The sequence below is a fragment of the Lissotriton helveticus genome, chromosome 1_1, assembly GCF_964261635.1.
Source record: "Lissotriton helveticus chromosome 1_1, aLisHel1.1, whole genome shotgun sequence".
In the NCBI taxonomy this organism is placed as follows: Eukaryota; Metazoa; Chordata; class Amphibia; order Caudata; family Salamandridae; genus Lissotriton; species Lissotriton helveticus.
In genome coordinates this window covers 959,883,906-959,897,809 of record NC_136057.1, presented here as the reverse complement: position 1 = coordinate 959,897,809, position 13,904 = coordinate 959,883,906, and the positions used below count along the sequence as shown (strand labels likewise).

Here is a 13,904-nt window from a genome sequence, read left to right as displayed (position 1 = left end):
CAGTGTTCTCTAAAAGGACACCTCCACCACCTAGGCAGGCTGTATACGTCATCTCATCAGACAGGCGAAGATCCTTCCCACAGCATATTCTGCATCTTATTTAATTCAACTTAATCTCCTAACCTTCCTTTTAAAAAAGACATTTTATTTCTAACTCAACACATAACATGAGCTGCAAAAGAACCTTTTTAATTAAGCAAGAAACATTAAACACGTAATATACTTTTAAAATATGTGTGTTTTTTATTCTCAGTAAAGCACAGAATTAAATGAGGCTTTAGACAACATTTTCAACAACCACAGAGATAAAGCTCCAACCGAGATCACAGCTGCAAATTATGCCACTGTTCTCTTCACAGGAGAGAGAAATTCCTTTGCTTATCTTGAAGGCCAACAGAAACTGAGAGCAAGAGCTGAATTTTGAGCTGGTTCTATTTTCTACATTATATAGTGTTGTGCTAATTTTAATACAAGTTATTTTTTTACTAATGGACATTTAACATTTTGCAAGTTAAAATCACATTTCCACAGTGAGGACAAAATCTAACTAAACACATTGAAATCAAGCTATGAATGAATTATGCAATTGTTTACGTGTATTGCTAAATGGAAAGCGTCTGACTAAAACATATGAATTTCAAAGCTCATGTTTTCACCTTGCAGCACAAAATGCCTGCGTGTCACTTTTTAAATGCAGTTTAAGTCTGAAGCCCAGGCAGGATTTCCTTTAGTGATGCTACATTTTAAAGCACATGTTTAGGCTCTTTCAAAAGCAATACAGGAAACCTGAGGAAATGATAGTGGCATTTCTATTTTTCCAATTGGGGGTGCACCATGCACACACCTTATCACCACTGCACTAAGTTGTGTGCATGATTGTAGCATAGGTGTTGTACAGGAAGGCTACCCTTCCTGTACAAAATACTATGAAAGGCACGATTCAAAGCTCTTCCCACTTTGCATAAGTTCTGCACAGTGCAGCACGCACGGAAAGTCGGAAAAGCATAGAGAAATTAAAGGATTTCTCCTGTTAGCGCCTCCTTTAAAGGGGCTTTAACTTTTCGTGCAAAACCATGTTTACAAATATTTGTAAATATGGTTTTGCATCAAAAGGCATGGGTGGTTGCATGGGAACGCCCATGTACCACCCATGTAACACCCCCTTGGTGCAAAGTAACGCAAACAGTGCTTTGTGCTGCTTTGCGCTACTTAAAAGAGTGCTTTCCAGCGCAAAACAAGTTTTACGCTGGAAAGAAAATAGCAAAAACTAAATTTACGCTGGTTAACGTCACTTTTGTTACTCTAAACTAGCGCAAAAGCTTTGAAAATCTCTCCCTTGGTCTTCCATCAGTCGGAAATCTTGTGACTTGACTACGCTTCCTCTTCTTTGACATGTGCCCTTCTGTAAAGACCTCCAAATATTGTGCAAAACTTCCCTCAGCTCCTAGCAGGGCCTATCTCCCCTCTAATAATTGATCAAGCCAATGTATTGCTTATAGGCGATATTGGGCAAATGCCAAAACATTTGGGCAGCAAGCAGCTGACCTCACTGGTACCCTCATCCATGTAAATTTAGAACTGCACATATTTCAGCCCAAGCACATTAAAGACGACTCCTTGGACCAAATTTGGACCACCAAATTCCTTATGGGAAACCTGGCAATTGCCCCCTGTGTATGGTCTGACCACCATCTGATTACATTTTCAATACCAGACCTCACCTTTTATAAACCCTCGACGTGCCCTCGCATTTAATCCAGGAATTGGTCACAAGCTGAATTTAATTCTTTTTTGTAACCAATTGGAAAACTTCTCTCTAACACTTAAGGAAGATATAAATAGCTACGAGGAAGCGATTACGGAATGGATAGTTAAGGGCAATAACCCTCATGCTCCCCTCCGTAAAACCAAACAGATGAGACATCATGGGGCCATCAACTGGTTTTCAGAAGAGATGAAAGCAGCCAAACTGGAACTTCAGCATAGTGAACACAAATAGTGTCATAAATACTCTCCTGATCTTAAGGGAACCTTTGTAAGACAACTCAAAGAGCACAAATGGCTGATCAGGCAACCTAAAGCTACCTTTATCGCCAATAAAATTCTGGATTCCTCATACAAGTCTAAAGGGATATTTAAAAGTGTCTCAGAGCTTTCAAATCCTGATACAATTACCTTACCTATCACATCCTTCCAATATCTCTGTGACTCTTTCAATTCATTTTTTATTAACAAGATTGAGACTATTAAAAAGAGTATCCCCTTAAGTCCTCTGCACAACACTATGCCATCAGGTGAAAAGAACACACGCAATATTTTGGCATTCCCCATGATCAGCAAGGAGGCCCTAGTAGAGCTACTGATAAAAGTTAAATCGGGCTACCCCAATGATACATGCCCCCCAAATGTATTAATAACTGTATTTACACTTCTTCCTGACCCAGTCGATCTCGCCTCAATCTTTGCATTAATCAAGAAATATTTCTTAGCTCCTTTAAAGAGGCAATAGTAGTTCACTTGCCAAAACAGTAGGTGAGAACCCCTTTGATTTAAATAAACTACCGGCTGATTTCTCTACTCCCCTACTTGGCAAAAATACCTGAGGCACATGTAGCTCGTAACCTCTTCTCCTTCCTTGAGGATTTAGGCTTTCTTGATCCTTGCCAAGCAGGCTTTCACCTGGTTCATTCTCCAGAAGCAGTTATCCTTTTGGTAGTGGATGACGTGCTGGAGGAGACTGATAGAGGCACCGCTCAAGCCTTCTTCCTCCTCAACCTCTCTTTTAAAAGACAGATCACAATTGATCAGACTCCCCCCTTCAATTCTCTTAAAGTACTACTAAAGTGGTCCCGCAAAGCTCTTCTCTCTTCCCACCCCTTTTTGACCTATACATAAGCCCCTTGGTTCACTCTCTTAAAAATGTGAAAGTTAAAATATATAATTATACAGCATGCAACTTTTCCACACAATTGGCAATACCCCCAATTCTTAGAAGCACTTCCAAAACACCATGCTGTTCTTCTGGGATTGGATGTACAACTATTAAATGAAAGTAAACTCTGATACACAGAGATAGCAATTACTAAAATCAAGCTCAGTCTATAGAGCCCTTCCTTCTGGCCCACCAATATAAATATCAACCCCCACCCCCCACCCCCCAAAAAGAAGTTGGTAAAAAGACTTGGATTCATCATTGACTTGGATCTCTCCCTGAAACCCCAACTTGACACTGTGACATCCTCCTGCTTATTCCAATTTTGCAGAATCAAGAAGATAAAGACATTTCTCAACGTTGATGTCTTGGTCCAAGTCATAATTGCCTTGGTTATGTCAAGAATTGACTATGCCAATTCTCTTTATTTGGGTCTCTTCAAATCGATTACCCATAGGCTCAAGTTGGTTCAAAACCAAGCCGCACGGCTGATCTACCAACTCCCCAGGCACTGCCACACTTCTCAAGTTACAAAAGATCTTCACTGGCTCCCAGTAGCCCAGAGATCCGTATTCAAAACATGTTGCATAGTATTCAAATCCCTTCACATGAAAAGAGTCCAGCTTTTATTACATTTTCATCCATAAGTACACCCCTATTAGAAATCTTAGATCGACCCATCTCCACGATCTGGTGATCCCTCAATTCAACAGAGAAAGGACAAGTAGAGCCAGAGTATCAGTCATTGCCACTCACACCTGGAATTCCCTGCCCTTGAACTCAGGACTACGCCCAATTATGGGAAATTCAGACAGATGTTGAAGACCTGGCTCTTTAAGCAAGCCTATTAATAATAGTATTCTGTGCCAAGAAACTGCTTCGTGTATATGCGCTATACAAGTCATAGTAACATAACATAACAACATAACAAGCATCCGAATGCCTTGGCCTGTTCCCCTTCATACACGTATCTCTGCTTTCTCCCTGAGCCCTGATGCCAGAGTACCTGCCCACTCGCACACCTCTACTCCATATTAATTTGTCCGTTGTTGACCATTGGAAACTGCACTGGATCAGTCAGCCAATGAGCTTGTGGCTTTCTTTCAAAAACTCATTGGGTGAGTGCCCATTGCTCATGCCAGCCTGGAAATCAGCTGTGCTGTCATTACAATAAATAAATGAGGTCTTCAGCCAGTGGCAGGCAGCCATGTTGTTAGTCAGTGCGTTGTTTGTTGCTGTTTCAACTCTTACTATTTGGGTAAGGTCACTCCGCCTTTCTTTATAGCGAATCTGCAGGCTTTCTTGAGGTCGGGTACTCTCAGGGTAAGAGAAGATACCTAATCATGGGGAGAAACGCAGTAGACTATTATCAAAATCTGTGGGCAATTTCAAATTCCGAACTCATTAAGGATTTTTGTTTTTGCCCAATTGTCTGTGCTGCTAATTGAAACTGTCTCTTGGACATGATGCCTGTGTTATTTATTTATATAATGCACTTACATCTGTGCATACAGCTAAGTACACCTCTGCTGTAAAATTGGTACAAGCCTTAACCACCACAGATTTAAAACCACCAGGAAGTGTCAACGAATCTGAATTAACAAATAGATTTGTTGATTGGGTAACAATATTCCAATATCTATAGACATTTGATGCTTTATAAAAACCAAATCTGTCAAATGAAGTTTATTACTATGAACTACTTGAATCCAGACATGTCCAGCGATGAAAGTCAGCACATTGTTATTCCCCTCTACTATCCATTTGCTGTGTTCTTTTATGTGGATCAGCAGCTCCGTTCCAAGCAGTAAGTGCACTGAGGGCAAGGGATATCTACAAAGGCACATCCCTGCCTATCAGGGGGAGACGCACTATCAGTTTTGAAGCGATAAGCTGGAAAGATCACAGAGTATTTGCGCAACCTCAAAGTGCATGTTCCCAGATTTCACTTGCTCTGCAGGGGGATGGGAGAAGGATCAATATTTGTCTGGGGGTGGGACAAAGTTTGGTTTTTAGATTCTGAAAAGGACGTATAAACCGTGTTGGTCAGTGGAAGCCAGCTTCAGTGAAGGACATATTGCCAGGTTGGCACATGCCAGAGGTGATCACAGGAGGACGGCGGACAACATGAAGCGCTTTCTGTGCCTTCTGGTTTTGTTCCTGGTCTCTGAGGTTCGAAGCTTCGACATAATCCTAGAGGAACTTCCAGAGGCCGAGGTAAGAACTGGGCAAGATCTTGTTTCTGAATGTTAATACATTGGGGAGACTAGAAACGACAGACAGACACGTCATTGGTAAACAGGCATGTCATTGAGAGCGAAGGATCCCTCCTCTCAGGAATCACGATGTCTCCTACAGGTAGGCATAAGTGGCCTATTATAAATCTTTATTTGGAAGATAATCTGGCGTATTTGAAACTCCATCAGATTTAAAGTACAGTATGAGCCCGGAATTCCTCCTTTGCAAGACAATGGCTCAAATGCAGCCCAAACTTGTAGCAGGCAACATGGACGGCAATCACACAATTTTATGGTGTTCCTGGCTCGAGGTTGCCTTTGTTCCGGTTATAGGTACCTCTAAGCATTTGTTTTCTTCACGTGGAACCACCATCATGGTTGGTGATGTGGAACTAGGACAGCCCTAACTTACATTGAAGTCATTAACTCAAATTGCAGGAGAAATCGCACTGCTGGCTGGCATGGCTAATCTCTATGCTTTACATGACTAGTCTCTATGATTTGAATGACTATATGCTGCATTGCTAATCTCTATGCTTTGCATTGCTATTCTCTATGCTTTGCATGGCTAATCACTATGCTATACATGGCCATTTGGCAAGTTTCTCATTTTCCCATTCACGAGGGCTGAGTTCATTCACATTAAACATTTGGAAATAAATAAAATGGGCAGAAAAAGGTGTAACCCTTAATACCGGTCCTGAGGAAAACATGTAAGGGCAGACCTGTGCACCTGTCGCGGTCCGAGAGGCAGCCAAAACAAATTCTCTTTACATGATATTTAAAAAAAAAATGCAGGAATCAAGCTCTATCTCCTTACTAGGGTCTTTCGCAATAAGTTTAAGTTCTGAAACTGTAGATTTGTATGTGCCATGAGAAGAAGGGCAGCTTTACAAAGCAGTGCACACAGATGCTACCAACTCTCGTGGGTATTGCCTCGCACGTGGTCTGATCCTTGGAAGCGAGGGCGGACCGCAGGTGATCTGCATTCATTGAATCTCCAGAAATGCTGATTCTGTTTCCGTGTACAGTGTGTTTATAAAAAAGGACAAAAATGGCGAGAGACAAATTCTGCGCTCTACTGAGGCCAGCCATAATTGGCAAAGCCTCAAGCCAAAGACTGAAAGAGGCCGATTAAAGGAAGTCACTGGTTGAAAGGGGTGGACCAAAAGCCCACTCTACTGTGATGTTAGCAATAAATCAATGGTAAGCTGCGCTGACAAAACCCGCACCTAGAAAGGGCACTGGTAGTCCTCAGTGTTCATTTCTCTTAGAGTTTCATGGTAAAACCTTGATTCTTTGTTTGAAAGCCACATAACATTCCAAACTACATTTTGTGTACCTGGGACACCCTCTAGGATGGTGGAAACTCAATAGAACACGCCCTTTCCCAAAAATAGTTGATGAACCTTGTGGAAGCAGCCCACCTGGAAAACAGGCTCTTTAATTGTACAGAGATTACCTTCTAGGACTGACTGCCTGGCGCTTCCTTTGACCCCAAAGCACGTGTCACCCATGAGCCCAAAGCTACCAAGTGAATAGCTTTCATTTCACTTCCAGCTGTCACTATTCCATAAAGTACCTATAAAGACTAAGGAGTAAGGCTGGTCGGTGTAGAGCCGAGATGTGTCGTATCAGCCGGCAGGAAGCATACACTGAAGAGCGCCGTGTTGCGGTTAATCTGCACCCTCAGACCCATGAATGGGTGTGCCATCCATTAGCGACTAATTATCTCAGTATCTACAAATGAAGCACAAGGTATCCACCACCTGCGCTTACACAGTTTAATCAGTCTAGTAGTAGGGCCCTCGACGTGTGCTTATTGAGGCCTTGTGTAAAATCAATACAAGAACCGCTTTGGAGGATGTGTCCTTTTATTGGGAACTACCTGACATATAATGGAAGCGTTTAGTGCAGGGGAGTGATCTGGATATTAAAGCCAAGAGCGTCCCGACTGTCTGGGCCTGCACCACTCACTCTTATGCACACGTTGTGCCGATATGCCTCGTCACGGTTTAACAATGAGGATGTAGGACCAGAGGTACAGCAATGGTGCAGCAGGTGCAGTGACACCGGAGTCCGAGGGTTTGAGGGGTCCATTCCACCACAAATAGTGGCTGTGTTTTTTACTACCATATCAGGGGGTGGGTTCAGTATTCTTGCTCCTTCTTGCCCTAGGCACCTTTGATACACCACCGTGTAGGACACACTCCTTCCCAGAGTGCGATTGTGTCTGCCTTCGCCCATGCCCTCTAGACAGCAAACATTTTCATCGTTCACCCTTTATAGTGAGACTGGCAGAAAGAAGATACCACGAGGACGTGGCTGCCGGCATGCTGACAGCAAGCGTGTCAAGCAGCAGCCCAGAAACTCTGCATCAACAACCTTACCTAGCTAAGGTTCCCACTGCGCATGCTCTCCAAACCCTAAACTACAGGAGGCAGATCTGAAAGAGGCCTCAGCTTAATCACTGAAAAACGAGGTCTAAAGAAGGAGGCATGTTTCCAATCAGAAAGCAAGAGTTCGAAAGCGTTTTCGATAAGTGCATCTTGAAACAACATTTTCGAAAATATGACTTAATACAATTTGGTGCCAGCTGTTTATCACCCCCAAGGTACACTTATGGTAAATATCTTCTTTAAGCCGCTTGACTTTTGGATTCCAATATTTTAATATATTATGCATTTTTGGACATTATTTTGAAACTATTCACCTAATGTGTTAAGTTTTCCTAACCACAACGAATGGTAAATCTGCAGTGCGCTCTTTTAAGTGAATTCTCTAAAGATTGACAGCAGGTGTTATCATTACACAACACAAACATCTTGTTTCGTGGACATGAGTAGGATGAATTGCCAAGTGGCCTCACTGGATTTCAACACTAAGGTTTACAGGTTGCACGCAGCTGTCCATAATAGATGCGTTAAGCCACTGATCGAACTTGCCGTCTTCAAGCAGATCTCATCACCCTATTATATTATCACAAACGACGTGCAAGGGGCAAATACAAAGAGCTACTTTTCCCTTCTTGTTGTAATCTTTCCATCCAGCTTAATGAAAGCTGAAAATCTCTCACACTGAGCCTCCTATCTAATGGTAGAATCGAAGTATCTGATACCAGGGAGATCCTGGTGTTACTGTCACCACAGCTAATGCTGAAGGCTCAATGCTCCAGGCATAAAGTCTGTAGCTGCACATTGACAAATATGTCGTGAGGGTGCGCTCCCAAAGTTTCAGTCTTATGGCTTGTGCTTTCGCTGTTACAACCACACATAAAATATAGGGTGTATACACAAATCCAGTAATTCTCAAACAAGCAACATCCTTTTCCAATTTCTTCATTTGTTGTCTTCTGTTGTCTACCTTTTCACATATGTGATACAGTCGCACGTGTTTCGCACAACAGGACTTTCCCAAGGCTAACATGAATTCACGCCAGGCCAGACTCTCAGTTTTATCCACAGGGGGTCGCTGAAATGAAGAAATGTACCCCGTTAGCTACTTATCGTATAGGAACAGGCATTGCTGCTAACGTGATGAGGATATTTGATGGTTTGTGCCATAAGGAGCAATGAAAATTAGTCAATAATTTGGGAGTTTTATAATTCACTGAACTGCGTTAGTACCCAAGAAATGCCCAAACTGGGGGACAGATCAGTGACTTTTGGCTTTTGATTTTTATGAGCACCTTCGTTCTGCTTTTTTGAAAATTGTGTAGCTACGGAAACATTGTTATCAGTGAAACAATCAATTAATTAGCAGGTCTAAAGATGGAGAGTACAGTGGTACAGTCGCAGAAACTGTAGCGATCTATCACTGGGCTGGAGATGGAGCGCTGTCAGTTTCGCTCACTCACAGAGTTGGTGCACGTGCTTTCAGGGGCTCGATCTGCAGCCCTGCTGTGAGTATCTGTAAATCAGCAGGCAGTGCATTTCCTGCATTGCTGTCATACTCTAAGCAATGAGTCCTCAGAGCTCTCAGTGCTTTACTGTCACAGGACCGCTATATCTATTGCTGGTGTTCCCCCAGGGTTACACAGTCAGTGCATCTACTGCTGCAGAGCTGTCAGTGTTAAGCAGTCACATGGCAGCATTTTTACAGCCGGAGGGCTCTCAGTGTCACACTGTCAATCAGTAAATATACTTCTGGGGAGTTCTCGGTGTTGTACAATCTCATAGTCAATGTATCTACTGCTGGAGAGATTTTAGTACTGCACATTCTTTGTATATATTGCTGTAGGAGAGATGCTTGTGTGACAATCAGTATGTATATGTTGGCGAGACTTCTGGGTTACACAGTCAGTGTGTTTCATTATGGACAGCTTTCACTGTTAAACAATCACGCAATCTGCATATCTTTGCTGTTGTAGTGCTATGAATGTAGCACTGTCACCCTCCCACTGAGCCTGCGACAGACCCAAGACCTGCTGACCTTCAGGAGGACACTAAAGACCTGGCTGTTCGAACAGTAGTGGCCCCCATGTCCCCCCCAGCACCTTGAGACCCTCGTGGGTATGTAGTGCGCTTAACAAATGACTGATTGATTGATTGTCACTCAGTCAGAATATCTAGACTTGGAGAGCTCTTAATGTCACACAGTCAGTGTGTCTACAGCAGAAGACATCTCAGTGTGTTGCACAATCACACATTTAGCTTATCTACTGCTGAAAGTGCTCAGTGTTACAAAGCTACTAACTCAATATGTCTACTGCTAGTGAGATCTCATGCAGCGCTTAATTTGTAAAAAAAAGTAAGGGCCAAGGCTCTTGTCAGGAGGAATTTGCAACTTGCACCTAACATTTCCCCTGCCATGCCACCAATTATAGTACCAATGCAACTACTAACGCTCACACTCCTACAAGTTAGACAATGCAGACTATTCCAGGACTCAAAGACACAAGAATGGCTTGGGTGGCACCTAAAAGTAATTTTTAATGCATAATGAATTATTAATGAATTGTTGGTGTGGTCATATCTAAATTAGCCAGACAGCGCCACCTTCTGGTAGATTCCTACAAGCGCTGGTGCTGACAATTAACCCCTTCCATGCGTCGGACGGCCGGCAGCCGTCCGACGTCACGGTGGGCGTGTGCGGACGCCCACGCCGTAAATCACCCGCACCGCGGCGGAATTTTCGCCGCGGTTAAGGGGTTAAGTGCTGTACCGAGTACCGGAAACCACTGTCTCAAATTAAGCACTGGATCTCAGTGTGTTCCACAATCACACATTTATTATGCCTACTACTGATGAGCTCTAAACGTTGCATGGCCTCGCAGTCAGAATAGCTACAGCTGGAGAGATTCAGTGTTGCACGTCACACTGACAATATGTAAACCACTTCAGAAGAATTCTCAGTGTTAGGCAGCCTCACAGTCAATACATCTATAGCTGCAGAGCTCTAAGTGACACACTGTCGTATACTCAGTATGCCTACTGTTGGAGAGATCTCAATGTCACACATTTATTCAGTGCTCCTACGTCTAACGAGACCTCTTGTTACATATTCACAGGGCCAGAATGTCTACTGCTAGAGGGTTCTCTGTGTTACACAGTCACAGAGTCAGTGTATGTATGGCTGGAGAGTTCTCTGAGTTACAGTCACTCAGTATATCTGCTTCTTGAGGTCTTTCCGGAGTTACCCAGTCACACTGTCACTAATGTCAGTCACTTTCAGTGCATCGAACGGTGGGGGTACCTTGTCTTACAGTCACACAGTCAGTATACCTCAAGGTGGGAAGCTGTCATTGTTACACACTGGCTGTCATTATGTCATGCTGCAGAGCTCCTAGCGTTACCCGCAGCCGTCATTACATCTGATGCTGTAGCACAGTGGGGGTAAACAACCTTTACAACGAAACTTTTACAATGAACTACCATTACAACGTAACTTTTATAACGCAAACTATTACAACGCATTGCTCTGGGGGGCGCTCTAGGATAGGGAATAGGTTCATTTACTATCCAATAACCTTCCCTACTATCCACGGGGACTGGAGTTGGAATAGTAAATTAAACTATTCACTATCCAGCGCCTAAAAGCATTATGCGTTGTAATGGTATGCGTTGTAAAAACCGCGTTGTAAAGGTAGGCGTTGTAAAAGTATGCGTTGTAACGTCATACATCCCACAGTGGGTATGGGCAATGTTGCAGAGCACAATGCTGGAATTCCAGCGGCTGTGGACCGGGTGCCCGCGAGAGCTAAATGTCTAAGTGATATAACCCATCAGTCCGAGCTTAGCGCTCATTCCAGATGTTAGAGCCCAAATCTACATTAGAAGTTGTACAGTAAATTTGCACACCAACGATTTTCCCAATGTATTCTCTTACGACGCCATATTGAATTAATTCTGCACAGGGAAAGCAGGCCAAAAGGTGGACAAACGTACTAGATAGCAGTGTAGTAAAACCCGTTCTGCTTCTAATCCCCTGGTTTATGCAGTGTGGTGCAGCCATCAGAGCGGCCAACTGCCTATTTTAAAGCTGATTGTAGCATAAATATATGACTATTGCTATTACAACTAGTTCTGTTTGTATAGCACCTCATACCCTTAAGGGTCTCTAGAAATATCCCTGCCCTCTCCCCCTAAATGATGAACAATGGCTACAAACATTTCCTTACCAGACAGTGCCCGTAAACTATAAGCAAAAGAAAGTTTACAAGAAATGAAACTTATAAGCAAACCTTATTTTTTATTCAGTCTTTAACTGGCATTTGCTGTTTTTCTCAGTGAGATGGTTTTTACACTCAGTTTATTCGGAAGCAGGCACTGTGCTAGCAATACTCATGTGCTATCAGTTGTTACTGTAGAGCAGTGACACCATGTTCTCATTGCAGGCCAGCAGTGGTGTGACTTTCTTATGATATTTTTCTGCTCTCTTTAGGAATTTCTTCTGGAAGCTCTCGAATTCAGCGAACTACACAGAAATGGAAGATACAAGGTACAGTAAAAACCTAATTTTCACTATGAAGCCATGATTATCTGTTGTGCATGCAGAACATTGTCTTCTCAGCCTCTCACACTAGCTGGAGGCCTCCTTCAACCGGTAACCACCGTGCTTCCAGCCTTTTGTTAACGTCCCCCCTGTTATTATAGTGAGTGCATAATCACGCACCAGTGCTTTAGGACACAACATTAAACTGCACCCAGAAATAGAAAGAATACACATGCTGGGAAGAGCCCTGGTGCCGAAAATGTTCCTAAAAGTCTTCTTTGTACACTTTTGGCCGAGGGTCACATCAGACCCAACAAGGAGGTTCAGCAGGCCAATGATACTTTGTGGTGTGGAGCAGTCACACCAGGGGCAAGCATGTGGGTCGCACTATCTGAACGTTTCTAAAAATTGCTTTGCTAAACATGCTGTGCCATTTTCAAACATAAAGATAACCTTGGGACTCTGATCAGTTAAATATTTATACATATGTAGTCCACAGGCTGATTTGGACTAGCAAAGAACAATTGATGACTTGTTCAATTTAATAAAGGTATATAGAACATACAAGTTTAAAAATCTGATTCAAAAGCAAAAGATTCCAATAACATCATATTCAACAATTGGAGGGTACAGATCAATAATCCTCCTATAGGGCGTTGGACCGGCAGCCGACACGTGTTTCATTACTAGGTAACTTTTTCAAGGCTTAGATAAATGTCCAGTTTGGCTCAAAAGTGTTCCATGAAAAAGGATGTATTATAATTCATTATGACCCTATTGTTTTTTTTTTTAAATACTAGAGAGTGCCCAGCAAAATGAAGTTGCAGCAAAATGTTTTTTTCAATATCCAGATAGTTGCCTTCTACAAAGAGAAGATAAGTAAAGAGAAAAGAAAAATAGTCTGCCTTTAAAATTAATCAGAAATACCTTTTCATACATTGCAAAATGAGAAGATGAAAGTTTATATCTACGAATTGCGAATCGGTCTGTGAACTACATATGTATAAATATTTAACTGATCAGAGTGCCAAGGTTATCTTTATGTTTGAAATTGACACTTGGTTCTTTTAGGACCGTAGTGGTTTGACACCTTAGGTAGAGGGGTGTAGATATCTAACCTTAAGGGGCACAAATACTACAAAATTGATATTGAATGCAAACAAAGAATGATGTGCTACCGGTGAGACCACCACTGCCTTTTGTAAATAATATGCTGTGTCATTTAGCTGGCTTTATTTACGGTACCCCGGTGACTCCTTGCTCTCTTGCAATACCCTAATGTTTCTCTGCGATGTAGCATTGATCATGACTTTTGAACTAGCTGGACTAAACAACCAGAGAATGATGGATGTTGGAAGGAAAGCCCAGAACTGGAGATGCCATGTTTCGTTTGACTTTAAGTCATTCCGGAACGTTAATTTACTAGTGACAGAATTAGAAAGTAAGAAATTCTTTGGGTTAAAGTGATACAACACTATGGGGCATATTTACAATGCCCCAGCGGCACATTTACGTCGCCAGAGCGTCACTTTTGCAGTGTGCCGACCCATATTTACGGCCACGCAAAACCAGCCTCCGTGTGCAGTGTGCGACCCATATTTACAAGGCATGCAAAGGCATCCTGCGTGGCTTTTCACCGCTTTGTAAGTATGGAGTATTACTCTGCTTGAAAGGGACGTTTCATGGGTGTTGCAGTGCGTGATCCCACGCAGCAACCTTGGATTTTCCCGCATTCTCAGATTTACAAGGATTTGTAAACCTGGCAACACCCAATTGTGTGCCAGTGCTGAGGAAAGAGCAGG

General features: G+C 42.7%; 1 protein-coding gene across 1 annotated transcript in view; it reads left to right on the top strand.

The window, feature by feature from the left end:
* The first annotated feature begins 4,983 nt into the window (after window positions 1–4,983).
* The window catches only part of ITIH2 (inter-alpha-trypsin inhibitor heavy chain 2), a 325,176-nt gene continuing 316,255 nt past the window's right edge, over window positions 4,984–13,904 (top strand). Inside the window, exons 1-2 of the mRNA XM_078677093.1 lie at window positions 4,984–5,149; window positions 12,052–12,108. Coding sequence (XP_078533219.1) covers window positions 5,060–5,149; window positions 12,052–12,108 — 147 coding nt within the window. The 5' untranslated portion in view covers window positions 4,984–5,059. The remainder of the gene's footprint in view (window positions 5,150–12,051; window positions 12,109–13,904) is intronic.